Source organism: Chionomys nivalis, chromosome 4, assembly GCF_950005125.1.
Source record: "Chionomys nivalis chromosome 4, mChiNiv1.1, whole genome shotgun sequence".
NCBI lineage: Eukaryota > Metazoa > Chordata > Mammalia > Rodentia > Cricetidae > Chionomys > Chionomys nivalis.
In genome coordinates this window covers 23,924,062-23,937,874 of record NC_080089.1, presented here as the reverse complement: position 1 = coordinate 23,937,874, position 13,813 = coordinate 23,924,062, and the positions used below count along the sequence as shown (strand labels likewise).

Here is a 13,813-nt window from a genome sequence, read left to right as displayed (position 1 = left end):
TCGTTCATCTTGCATGCAGTTTATGTGAACCCCGGGTCCTGTTTGTGATTCTGATTGGCAGCAGTTTGGAGCTATGCTGGACTGTTTTGTAGCTAAACCTCCTGATATTTATTTTTTCAAGGGCTACAAAACTTTACAGAGGGAGCTTGATTGCACTCTGCATTTCCAATGTGTTCTTCATGCTTCCTTGGCAGTTTGCCCAGTTCGTGCTTCTTACTCAGGTAAGGTGGGCACATTCTAAAACTGGCATATTTGGACTTGGTGCTTCTGTTTATGTAAGCTCATCTGTATAAAATTGTAACCAAGATTTCCTTGTTGTTTTTTTGAGAATTTCGTATGTGAGTACTGCATTAACACCATTCTCCTGCTCTCCCTCCCAGTGCTCCATGTCCACTTTCAGATTCATGCTTTTATTACTTTTGTATTGATGTTACACACACATACTCACACACACACTTAGAAATGCACTCTGCGGTGTTTATCAGGAACACTGGATCTATATATGTACTTGGGCTGACTGCCCATCTGTCTTCATTCCTGGAGCAGACCAATTCTTCCTGTTTCATGAGTCTGAAGATATTTCTTGTTCATTATTTTAAAGAAAATTCAGAGTATGAATCTTTGTTAGATTAATTTATTAATGAATATTATTACTTACTAGTAAAACCAAGTTTATAAGAATGCTTATCTTTGTTATTCCATAATTATTAGAGGGCTAAAAAGAAAACTAGTGGACAGTCTAAAGTACTTCTCTTGAGGAAAATGTTTCTTCTATGAATAGTTCCTTAAATATTTTACTGACATTCAAGCATATGTATTATTTATTTGGATCAAATCCATTCCTCTCATTCTCTTCCCTTGAATTCCTCTCATTTTCTCCCTACTACCTCTTTTCCCTCCCAGTTTGTGTGCTTGTATACTCACATGCCCCCACCTCATGTGCCCCACGCCAGCTGAATGCCTTGTATACTCACATGCCCCACTTCATGTGCTCAGCCCCGCCCCCATGCCAGCTGAATGCCTTTAGTTCTGTCTGTATGTGCATGAGTGTGTGATCATCAACCCAAGAAAAGCATCTCAGGGCCCTGAATCTCTGAAGGAGACGGACTGCCTCTAGTCATCAATTGCCAATAGATCTTCCAATAAGGGTGAGACTTCAAGAACTCCTACCCAGTTCATTGAGGGATTTTTGCTGGGGCTGCCTTAAATCATTACATGAAGAATCAGTATGTGTGGGATAATGTAAGTGGAGGCTTTTCTGTCCCACCTGATCCCTCAGCTGCCTTTAAGGCAATCACTCAGAGGCTTAATAATTACAAACATTTTGGCCTATTAGCTCAGGCTTTTTTTTTTTTTTTTTTTTTTTTTTTTTTTTTTTTTGGTTTTTCGAGACGGTTTCTCTGTGGTTTTGGAGCCTGTCCTGGAACTAGCTCTTGTAGACCAGGCTGGTCTCGAACTCACAGAGATCCGCCTGCCTCTGCCTCCCAAGTGCTGGGATTAAAGGCGTGCGCCACCACCACCCGGCTTTAGCTCAGGCTTTTTACTAACTAGCGCTTACACTTAAATTAACCTATTTCTATTAGTCTGTATTTACCATGAGGCTTATAGCTTGTTAACTCACATTTTGCATCCCATGTAGTTGCTGGCGTCTCCCTGACTGCCCTTTTCCTCCCTGTATCTCTGCTTGGATTTCCTACCTGGATCTATTCTCTCTGGCTATTAGCCAAATTAGCTTTTTATTAACCAATGATAATAAACATACAACATATACAGGAGTTATCCCACAGCATGCTAAGAGAAAGAGCTGGCAATAAGTTCATGTTTTATGTGGCTCCCCTAACAGTCTGCAATTTATCATCTTTCCATGTATTCCCGTGTCTCTCTTCTGGGTTTATAAAGCAAGGAGCCCTCTGAGAGAGGAGGGTTTTGTAGGCTCAGGTTTTTTTATACTTGCTGTTTATGAAACTATGCTTGCCATGCTTATATAACACTATTGGAGAGATGCTTTAAATACTCAGACGCCTTACCTCAGAAATAAAGGCATATCTGGATTTGAGTTTTAACTATTTACTACCTTCTTAGGCAAAACAAAAGAAATTAACAAATACCCCATTAAAAAGAAAGAAAGAAAGAAAGAAAGAAAGAAAGAAAGAAAGAAAGAAAGAAAAAAATTTTAGCTTTTCTTTGTTCCAGATTTATCATTTCTGAAACACAGGATTGAAAGTCCTCACTTTCTGAGGTTGGTTTTGCATCATATATTAGTGTGTATACATACTCAGTCAGATATCAGTGAGGTCAACTGTTTTGATTTGTTTTACATTTTGAGGCAGAATCTTGGTGGCCTCAAAATGATGGTCCTCTAGCTGTGGCCTCCTGGTTGCTGGGTTCACAGCCGCTCCTTCCCTGGGCCTCGCTAATTGCTCTTTTCATTATTTAAAAACCAAAAGTCAGTTGGGTTTATATACATCTTCTTTGAACTGATCTTTGGGATTTGTTTTTCTTCTTTGGTTTGATTCTATTTAAATTCATTGTATGGGCTAAGTTATTTTTGAAATCTGAGATTGTGCCCTGTAGTGATCAGTGCATGGCTCGGCTCCAGGGGATGAGAAGGGGCCTTTCGGTTGCTTCCAGGTAGTGGGATAGTCTGCACTAAGTGGGGAGTGGAGGGATATGAGGAAAGAAACAGGTGTATCCTGCCTCTCATGGGGCTAATGCAGAACAGCACACACCTGCCCACAGTCATCATAACAGGGTAGTCACCCTGGAGCAGTCCACATGGGTAGCTGGGAAAAGAAACCGTGGTTTTCTTATCAGTAGGAACATTTGCTGTAAAGAGATTGGAAATTAAAAGATCAAACAAAAGAAGCTTAATAGTTGGAACATAGGTTATATGCAGATATTTACCTGTTAGGCAGTGTTTCCATATGTATGTCAAGAGGTGCAGAATTTAATTTGAATGACTTCCCTTTGAAAAGGGTAGAGAGACACTGTCTGACATGGTATCTCCCTACATGAGCTGGAGTATCATTTAATCAGTGAATCCATCTAAATCTAATAATTTTAGAATTTGTGATAAGTCTGAGAATTCTTCATAAAAGATTTTCTTCAGGTGGAAAAGAAAGTTATATGTATTATTCTTTTAAATATGAAACTTGACACATTTGATTGCAACTAGCCTGTGACCATTTATTTGAATTATTCATAATGTTAATGGAGGTGACAAACAGGAAGACTTAATGTGTTTTTGTATAAATACACATCACCTAATTGCTTTTTAGTTTGCTGTGATTTCTGCAATTTTGTCCTAGTGGTCATGTTATAATTATATTTTCAAGTGTTTGATTGGCCAGAGGACATTTTAATTATATGTATTGACAGTAGAGCCAGCCTGATATTAAAATGAGTGTTGTTTTGGACTCTCCGCAGAGTAAATACTTCACATAGTTGCATATTAGGAGAGCAGTATAAGTGAAAGATCAATTAATAATCATATTCAATAATAAATTGGCAGTTGGAAGGAAAACTAAGACACTCTGTATAAAGATAATTTGATATAATAAATTAATCTTGTCTTTATTCTTGTTACTACTTGTTTTATGTATGTATATATATGATTTTTATTTTTAACATAATTTCTTTTGATTTCAGATTTCATCATTATTTGCAGTATATGTTGTGGGATACATTGATATAAGTAAATTACGGAAGATCATTTATATACACATGGTAATGCTTTTTGTTTGTTTTCTACTTAGTGTGGCCTTAATAAATTTCTGATTGATACTTGATTTGTTCATTTATGAAGCAGGTTATAACATGATTCTTTCATGAGCATAAGTGTCGTTCAAAAACTGATAACAGTTGACCTTGTTAAATAGACTACCAAGGAAGTTTTAATTTGGATTTCACTATCTTGGTGACCCTGTGCCCAGCCTACGTCTCTGTGTGCCTGCAGAGCCACCTCCTAGAGTGAAGTGGAATACCCGCTCACTGGGCATGTGAGACATGCGCAGGTCCAGAACTGCAGAGCTCTTAGCATTTGTGCTGCTGACCTAGGCAAGAGGGACAATTGGAAATACAATGCTTCCTAGAAAGTGATTAGAAACTAAAGAATGAGAAACCTAAGAGAGTAGGGCATATCAGGAGTACAAAGCCAGGGGAAGGCAAGAGAAGCTGTGAAGGAGGAACAGGGCAGAGAGAGGAGGGCAGACAGGCAAATGACCTTACAGCAAACAATGATCTAGTGGTGAACAGCTAGAGGAAGCCTCAAGACAGGATGGTTGATGCTGGTTGTGCTTTGAAAGCATTTGTCTTCTCTTTGCCACTCCTTTTACACTTAAAGTTACTGTTTTCTTCCTCAAGGGATCTTAATATCGTTTCACTGGACCATAATTGTCTTTCCTTTCCTTTTTTTTTAATTTATTAGATTTAAAAAAATATCAGTCCAAGTTCCCACTCTCTCCCCTCCTTTCATTCCCTCCACACAACCTCCCATCTAATCCTCAGAGAGAATAAGGCACATTGCTTTGTGGAAGGTCCAAGGCCCTCCCTAGTATATCTAGGCCAAGCAAGGTACCCATCCAAAGAGAGTAGGTTCCCAAAAAGCCAGTACATGTAGTAGGGATAAATCCTGGTGCCATTGCCAGTGGCCCTGCAGTCTGCCCCAGCCATGCAACTGTCAACCACATTCAGAGGGACTAGTTTGGTCCTATGCTTGTTCCTTCCCAGTCTGGATGGAGTTGGTGAGCTCCTATTAGCTTAGGTAAACTGTTTCAGTCGGTGAACCCATCATGGTCTTGACCTCTGTGCTCATATTCTCATTCCTTCCACTCTTCAACTGAACTTTGGAAGCTCAGTCCATCCAGTGCTCTGATGTGGGTCTCTGCCTCTGTTTCCATTAGTTGCTGGATGAAGGTTCTATGGTGATATTTAAGATAATCATCAGTCTATTTACAGGGCAAGGCAAGATCAGGCACCTTCTCAATTGCTTAGGGTCTTAGCTGAGGTCATCCTTGTGGATTCCTGGGAATTTCTCTAGTACCAGGTTTCTTGCTGGCCCCATAATGGCTCCCTCAATCAAAATATCTCCTTCCTTGCTCTTATCTCTGTCCTTCCTTCATCTCAACTATCCCATCCTCTCAAATACTCCTCAACCCTCCCCTTCTTCCCTCCTCTTCCCCTTCTACCCTCCCTTCTCCCCCCACCCCCATGCCCCCAATTTTGTCAGGCAATCTTGTCTGTTTACAAATTCCAAGTGAGTCTATATATGTTTTTCTTTGGATTCACCTTATTACTTAGCTTCTTTAGAGTCATGAACTATAGCAAAGGACACAGTCAATAAGACAAAAAGGCAGCCTACTGAATGGGAAAAGATCTTCACCAACCCCACATCAGACAAAGTATTGATCTCTAAAATATATAAAGAACTCAAGAAATTAGACATTAAAATTCTAAATCACCCAGTTGAAAAAAATGGGGTACTAAACTAAACAGAATTCTCAGCTTAAGAATCTCATATGGCCAAAAGATACTTAAGGAAATCCTCAACATCCTTAGCTATCACGGAAATACAAATCAAAACAACTCTGAGATACCATCTTACACCTGTAAGATCAAAAACACTAATAATAGCTTATGTTGGAGAGGATGTAGAGTAAGGGGAACACTCATCCATTACTGGTGGGAATGCAAACTTGTACAACCATTTTGCAAATCAGTATGGTGGTTTCTCAGAAAATTGGGAATTAACCTACCTCAGGATTTAGCAATACCAATCTTGGGCATATACCCAAAAGATGCTCAATCATACTGCAAAGGCCTTTTTTCAACTATGTTCATAGCAGCATTATTTGTAATAGCCAGAACCTGGAAACAACCTAGATGTCCCTCAATGGAAGAATGGATAAAGAAGTGGGCACATCTACACGTTAGAGTACTACTCGGCAGTAAAAAAACAATGACATCTTGTATTTTTCATGCAAATGGATAGAATTAGAAAACACTATCCTGAATGAGGTAACCCAGACCCAAAAAGATGAATATGGTATGTACTTACTCATAAGTGGATACTAGCTATAATCAAAGGACATTACCTTTCCTTTTCTCATAGTTCACACTTAGGAATGTTGATATGTTTGGTTATAGGAAGCTTATGACTAAAGGTACAATGTTAATGAACATGAGACTACCATCCTACCAAAGATAGAGAACTCTCACCTCTTCAAGGGGGTGACCACTGTCCTCTCTGAGCCATAACTGAGTGGCTTTCCTTCTGTTTTGCTGTGTGGTTATTTCAAGATACTCAGTGAACTAGGAACCTAGTTTTTCAGGCTGATGTAAATGACTTTTTTTTCTGAGACTGAAGTTTTTTCTCAGGTTTCTGAGATTTGCATGTTACTAAGTTCAGAAAGGTCTACTACTGCGCATTTTCCATTGTATAAATACAACAGTTTATGTCTGTGTTTCCTTGTTAAAAGACATTGAAGTTCTTGCTGCCAGTACTGTCTTTCCATTAGGAAGTAATGATGTCTTGTCTTACTCCTGTCTCCTGGGACATGTGTATGGCATATCTTGGGAGTCTACCTGGTACTGTATTTGCCCCATGCGAAATTATGCACACGTTCATCTTTGTAATTGCTAAATCATTTTTCACTTGATGAGAGTATTTAAAATAGCAATGGGTAATGACACTCATGACACTCCATTTTATTTTATTTAAATATAATGTCTGCTTATGTAAAATATTGTAATGCAATTATAGTTTACATTTTCTCATTTTTCCCACGAATCTGTGCATCTTTGGTGTGTTTAGTCTCTTCCTGTTTTCATTTCTGAGCCTTTCCTGGTCAGATCTTTTTGCAGATTTTCTCTTGTGTTAGAGAGATGGGATCTCTTTGATTCTGATAGGTAGACTCCATTGTTTATATTCTGTTTGTTATGTGAATTACTCTAGGTTCATTCCACTATTCTTTATGAATTCTTTTTTAGCATGCTTTCATCATGCTTTGACTTCTTTTTAAAAGAATTGAATAATAATACGTTTTATGAAAAGCTTTTCTTCCTCTGCCAGTTGATCCTGTGTGATTCTCTCTTCAATCTATGTTTCAGTTAAGTCACATTAAAACAAGCAAACACCCTTCATTTGGCAGTGGTGGGAGGGGATGCTAGGCATAATTTCTAACTATTGTTACTTTTTTTTTTTTTTTTTGGTTTTTTGAGACAGGGTTTCTCTGTAGCTTTGGTGCCTGTCCTGTAACTAGCTCTTGTAGACCAGGCTGGCCTTGAACTCCCAGAGATCCGCCTGCCTCTGCCTCCCGAGTGCTGGGATTAAAGGCGTGTGCCACCACCGCCCTGCTCTATTGTTACATTTTTACTTGTCTATAAATTCTAAAGTTTAACTTAATTTTCTTTTATTTTTCTTTTCTTAAATATACTTATTTTTCTTCCCAAACTGAAATCTTTTACTTTGAAGTACAATTCAGAATAAAGGCCAGCATTCCATCCCATTGGCCTGTAACCCAGTTACACAGGCAACTATGGCTGAGAACTTTGAAGAAAGTCAATAAATATTGAAAAGACAAGATTTTGTTATTCTCAGAAGTATGATACATGCTTTCAGTAATTTTCTAATTATCCCCTTCTTCCTCTTTCATCACTTTGCCTATTTATAGATTCTTAAATTTATATCAAGAAAAACATATATGGAATTATTTCCCCAAAGGACATTTCCAACATCTTACATGGTAGAGGTCATGTAACAGAATGTGTCCTCTGAACAGCTGGGAGCGTGCAGCTGGGTGGTAGTGCCTTCATTGTGCACAGCTAAAGCTCTGCATCTGCTGCACATGGCTCCGTAGCCTCCCATGTCTTCAGTATGGAAACCAGCGCTGTGTTCTCGCTCTGCTAATGACTGTCTGATAGGCCATGTAAGTGGAACGGCGCAGCGTGTGCCTTCCCAGCCCGCTTCTTAGTTTAGCATTGTCTCCACTTTATTTCGCGTTGTATCATGTGTTGTGGTTTGTTCTTTTCTGTGGATGATGCGTGTGGGGTGGAGAGAGGTATCACATTGTATTGTCTGCTGTGGACACTTGTGTTGCTTCTGGCCTTCAACTACAGCAAAAACACTTGTAGGAACATGAGAATCTGTTTTCTGGTTTTCAGAGTAGAATTGATCAACTGGCAATCTAGTGATACTAATTCCTTCAGCAATGGTACTATTTTATAGTCTCTGCAATAAATAAATAAAAAGAAAAAGACATCTTTTTTCTGTCTCTGAAAAGTTATTGTAACCTATCTAATAGAATAGGGTGTTTCATTTTAACTTTTCCTTGTCTTTGTGTAGCATGATTAATAAAAACCCAGAGAAAGAATTTGGGGTTCAACCTGAAGGTTAGAAAAGCAAAACATCCAGCCACTGGCCTTTACCTCTACTTCAATCTGAAAAGGCAGTCCGGCCTCTCGGAATCTCAGAACAAGACTGTGTGTGAGAATTTTCTCCTCCCATCTTAGATTCCTATCTAGGGCTTTGATTCAAGACGTGCACCACTACTGCCCGGTTTCTTTACAGACTAGTGTGGCTATGGGATTAAAGGGGTGTGTCACCACTGCCTGATTTGGAAGGCTGACCAGTGGGGCTCTTTTGCTCTCTGTCTTCAGGCAAGCTATATTTATTAAAATACAAATGAAATATCCCTGCATTTTTGTTTTAATTAAAAGATTGTATGTTGTAGAGCCAAGTTAGGTTTATACACAATTGGGCAGAAAGTATCCTCTGCGTGACACCCTTGTCCTGCAGCAGCATGGCACTGCTGTCCCAGCTGCTAAGCCTGCATTGACATGTCCTAAGCACCCAGTCTGGCCTCCGTCAGGACTGACTCTGGTCACTGTGTATTGTATAGGATTGGATGAATGATGACGCATGCACAGAATGGTGTCATAGTTCCTCCTGCCCGTGTGCCTCGTAGCTGCTGTCTGTGTTGTTCTGCCTTGTGCAGAATATGTGTATTTGCACTTAGACAGCACATAGCCATTCACAGATCCCCTCCTCACAATTGCTGAAGGCAGTTAAATTACTCTTTCTGCACCTAGATAGCTCATTTTTTATAGCCGAGTAACATTTTGACTTTCTTGGGCTATGTCATGGTTTACCCTTTAGTTATGGAGCGACATAGGAACAAGCTGCTGAAGTATTTGCCTGCAGCCTTCAGTGTAGATTTACAATTTAAATTCATTTGGAAAAATATCAAGGGAAGTGATTGTTGAATCATAGGAATCAGTTTATCTAGTGCTTAGGAAATTGCCAAACTGTTTCCCATAGTGGTTACATCATTTTGCATTCCTACCACAAGAGAGGGGGAGAGAAGAAGAGAAGAAAGATGGGTGTGAGAGAGAGAAAGGGGATCCTGCTTCTCTACCCCTTCCTCTGTGCCACATGTCAGCCATTCTGATCATGCTTGTCTCATTGCAGTGCTCTTGAACACACTTCCACGTTATTTATCTATGTTTCTGGTTTGCTGTCCTGTTTGTTCAGGTCCTTTGCCGTTTGTTCTTTTTTAAAATTTGATTGTTCATTTTATTACAGAGTTTAAATCTTTATTAATTAATTGTATTATTTTGGATAACAATCCTTTAACAGATGGTGCTTTTCTCTTCCTTCTAAAGCTGGGTACTGGGAATTGAACCAAGAGCCTCATCCATGCTAGTCCAGTGCTCTGTTGCCAAGCTGCAGCCCCAGCTCAGATGTACTTTTTGCCGATACTTTTCTCTTTGTCTACAACTTGTCATGATCTTGGCACTGACTTTCTTGGAGTTGGAATTTTTAATTTTAAAGATTTATTTACCTATTTGAATATTTTAATCAGTGCTGCATAGTTTTCTCTATATAGATCTGTATATGTTTTGCCTGTACATATATCTATGTATCACATTGTGCTTGATACCTGCAGAAGACAGAAGAGGGCATTGGATCACTTGGAACTAGAGGTACAGAAGATTGTGAGCTTCCATGTGGATACTGGGAACTGAGCCTGAACCTTTAGCAAGAGCAGCTAGTGCTCTTAACCACGGAGCTGTCTCTCCAGCCCATATATGTAGTAAGAAGGCTGCTTTTTGGTTCCTGGCCGCTCAGCCCCAAAATAATCACACAGAAACTGTATTAATTAAATCACTGCTTGGCCCATTAGCTCTAGCTTCTTATTGGCTAACTCTAACATATTAATTTAACCGATTTTTAATAATCTGTATATTGCCACGTGGCTGTGGCTTACCGGGTAAAGTTCCATCTGACTCCAGCAGGGCTACATGGCTTCTCTCTAACTCTGCCTTCCTTCTCCCAGCATGCCATTTAGTTTTCCCAGCCTAGCCCTTTTCTTTTGCCCTATCAACAGTTCGAGGCAGTTTCTTTATCTTAATTATACATTACATTTTTAAATGAGCTGCACAAACACAATACCTTAATCAAGAGCAGAAATATACATATAATAAAATTGACCTTAAATTTGAATCAATAAACCAAGATTTGTACCAGTGTAAATCTCTATAGCACATATATATGTGTGGGTATATGTATATATATATATATGTACATACATATATATATACAAATACTTGAATGAATATATATTCATTTATTACATTTATTTTAAGTACTTATTTGTATATGTTTGTGTATGTAAACTTCTGTCCAGAGATCTTGTGCACATTTCTTGGGTTTATATATAGTTAATCTTTTCAGATGCTAGCTTAAATGGCAATGCATTATTAATCTCAAGCTCTTGCTGCTGCAATGGAGAGTATCCCACATTTCACCTTGCTGCAGTTTCTTATAACTCAGTTTTTTTTTGGTTGGTTGAGATATGCTGTACATATTGCTATGTCATCTGCAAAGATATCTGATTTCTTCCTTCTGGCCTTAGCATCCTTCCTCATTGTAGGATGTGGACTTTTTGAGATGCAACAGTAGGAGGAAAGCTTGGCAGGAAAGCTTGTTACCCTACATTAACACTGATGTACACACATGGACTTTTGTAGAGTTTATGGATTGTCTTTGTTATACCCAGTTTGCTGTAGTTTTTTTTCCTTTAAACTATGAATGCATGTTGAACTTGGTCAGGTAATTTTTTTTTCCCTGCTTTATTCTTCAGGCTGTGTGGATGTTGTATACTAATTGGTTTTCAAATGCTGAATGCTACTGCCTGGGTACTTTCATCGGGTTGTAGTGTGTGCTTCTTATCCATTGTTCAATTTGGTTTGCTGATAATTGGTTTTTTTTTTTGTTTGTTTGCTTTTCATCTTTTTATGGGAAATACTTGAAGTAGTTTGATTGTAGTGTCATCGTCTGAGTTAGAATGAGAGTAATCTTGTACCCTAGAAGGGATTTAAAAGTTTCCTCGGCTCCCATCTTCCAGAAAAGAATGTAGACAGGTAGCGTGATTTCTTCCTATAAACGGGATGCTCTGGCATATTTCAGAGCAGTTACTGTTTTCTCCTCCTGCTGGAGCACTGAAAGCTTTTCCTTTGTGGTTTTGCCCTGAGAGGAAAAAAAGAAATGACTGGATTGTAAGCTCCCTTCCCATCGGCCACTGCAGCTGCCATCCCTCCATCACAGTGCAGGTGCCCTTCTGGGGCTGCTTCCGCAGGGGTTTGTGTTCCGCTGCCTTGAGTGGCACCTGTCTTTCTCCTCCACCTGAGGCAGTTTTCCCTGTGATCTCACTTCTCTGCATGATACAGCTGTTGGGTGGTTACTGTTCTCCTTGTGCTAAGACCCAGTGACAACTTCTGAGCTCTCTCTGTGGGATGACACTAGATAATGGTCCGTGTTCATGGAGTGTCTAGCTTCTTAAGCACAGTTCCTTGAATAGGCTGTCTCATCTCCATTGTCTGATGTTGGAATTCTTGTCAAAAAGCATCGGTCCCTTCATTGGAGGAGTTGTGTCTGAGTTCAATTGGAGTTCAGTGTCATTGGTCTGTTCTTTGACTTTGTGCCTGCCCTATAGCATTCTTAGGACTTTGGCTTCATATCAAGTTTTGAAATCCAAGTCTGAGTCTGTACCCTGTTCTTTTTCACTGTTGTTTTATCTCCTCTGTGCCCCTTTAGATCCTGTATGAATTTTTATTTCTGCAAAAGACGCTGGGTTTTCATAGTTACTGCACTGACTGTGTGGATGTCTGGATGCTCATAGCATGGGTACAGCATTCAGACAATAAGTATGAGCTGCCTTTCCATCGTTTATGTCTTTATTTCTTTCAATATCATTTTATAGATTTCTTTGTGTAAGTGTTGTGCCTCTGCAATTAAGCTAACCACTAAGTATTTTTGTTCATTTTTGATGCTATTGGCAAAGGACTTATTTTCTAGATTTCTCTCTGAGATTGTTTCTTGTTAGTATGTGGATACTAAGTTGTTGTTGTATATATGTGTTTGTGTGTGAACTTCACGTGTGGTTACTTTTTTGAACTTTTAACAATTGTTCTCCCACGTTTAGGCCTTTTTTCCTACAGAGTTGTGTCTGTGAACAGACTGTTGACTCTTTCATCTCCATTTTGCCTTTGATGTCCTCTTTCCCATCTGAATGACACAAGTTTACACTGTCCCATGCTGCTGTCCCTTGAGGGAGAGATTTCAGTCTCTCAGTGTTGAGAACAGAGCCTGCTGTGGCTTCATATGGGGTCTCTATTATGAAGAGGTAGATTCAGCCTTTCACTAGTTTGTTCAATGTATTGTAACTGGATGATGCTGAAATTGGCCAAATACTTTTTTGTATTGATTGAAACGATTTTACCTTTTATTCTCAAGTTGTAGTGTATTTTGAAATAAAATCCACACGCAAATGGAAATATATCAAAGAAATGTGAGCTTTTTATTTTTTAAAAGCTTTCTCAATTATAAAGGTAAGTCTTGAGGACCTAAAGAAGATGAATGATAGATATGACTAACATAAAAATTTAAGTAGTAATCTTAATACAAAAATATGACAAAGAAAAATGTACTGGGGAAATCCTTGTAGCGTGTTTGTTTCCTGTGACATCTAACAGGAGCCTGAAGAAAAAACACTAATCCAACAGCAAAAGCACATAGTAAAAATAAGCAGTTCCCACTCATAATGCACACATAACTGATGGGAGGCAGTGTCTCATGTGCCATTCAGTAGTGAAGGGGAAGTAATGATGGAGCATTGGCCCAGGTAAGCTGGGCAGCCTTTAAGAAGCAGCATGCAGGGTGAGTCAGAGTGTGTGTCAACAGAAATGTTCATCCAGTTTATGGGCAGTAAACTGGTGCATCTGTTTGTCAGTATTTTGTCTTTTGTGTTTGAAATGGCTGTATCTTGATCCATCAGTTTTCTTTGAGGTGGTTAATCTATAGCAATGTATTGACCAGTACATATGATGTATCCAGAAGGCAACTATAGCAATGGATTGACCAGTACATATGATGTATCCAGAAGGCATCTATAGCAGTGGATTGACCAGTGCATATCCATGTATCCAGAAGGCATCTATAGCAATGCATTGACCAGTACATAAGATGTATCCAGAAGGCATCTATAGCAATGGATTGACCAATACATAAGATGTATCCAGAAGGCAACTATAGCAATGGATTGACCAGTACATATGATGTGTCCAGAAGGCATCTATAGCGATGGATTGACCAGTGCATAAGGGGCATCCAGAAGGGTCTTTTTATTTGGGTCGGGGAATAAAAATGAGGGGTAGAACTAGAAGGCACTTAGGTGCTGACCAGTACTCAGAACAGTTAGTAAGCTGTGGCTCATCTGTAGAGTGGCATTTTTTTTCAGTTTTTAGTGTGAATTAG

At 39.2% G+C, this 13,813-nt stretch overlaps 1 protein-coding gene across 3 annotated transcripts in view; it reads left to right on the top strand.

Moving 5' to 3' along the window:
* Dpy19l1 (dpy-19 like C-mannosyltransferase 1) overlaps positions 1–13,813 on the top strand; it is a 95,121-nt gene that overhangs the window by 55,494 nt on the left and 25,814 nt on the right. For all 3 annotated transcript variants that reach the window (XM_057768218.1, XM_057768219.1, XM_057768217.1), the window contains exons 9-10: positions 122–221; positions 3,649–3,726. In XM_057768218.1, the coding sequence (XP_057624201.1) occupies positions 122–221; positions 3,649–3,726 (178 nt within the window). The remainder of the gene's footprint in view (positions 1–121; positions 222–3,648; positions 3,727–13,813) is intronic.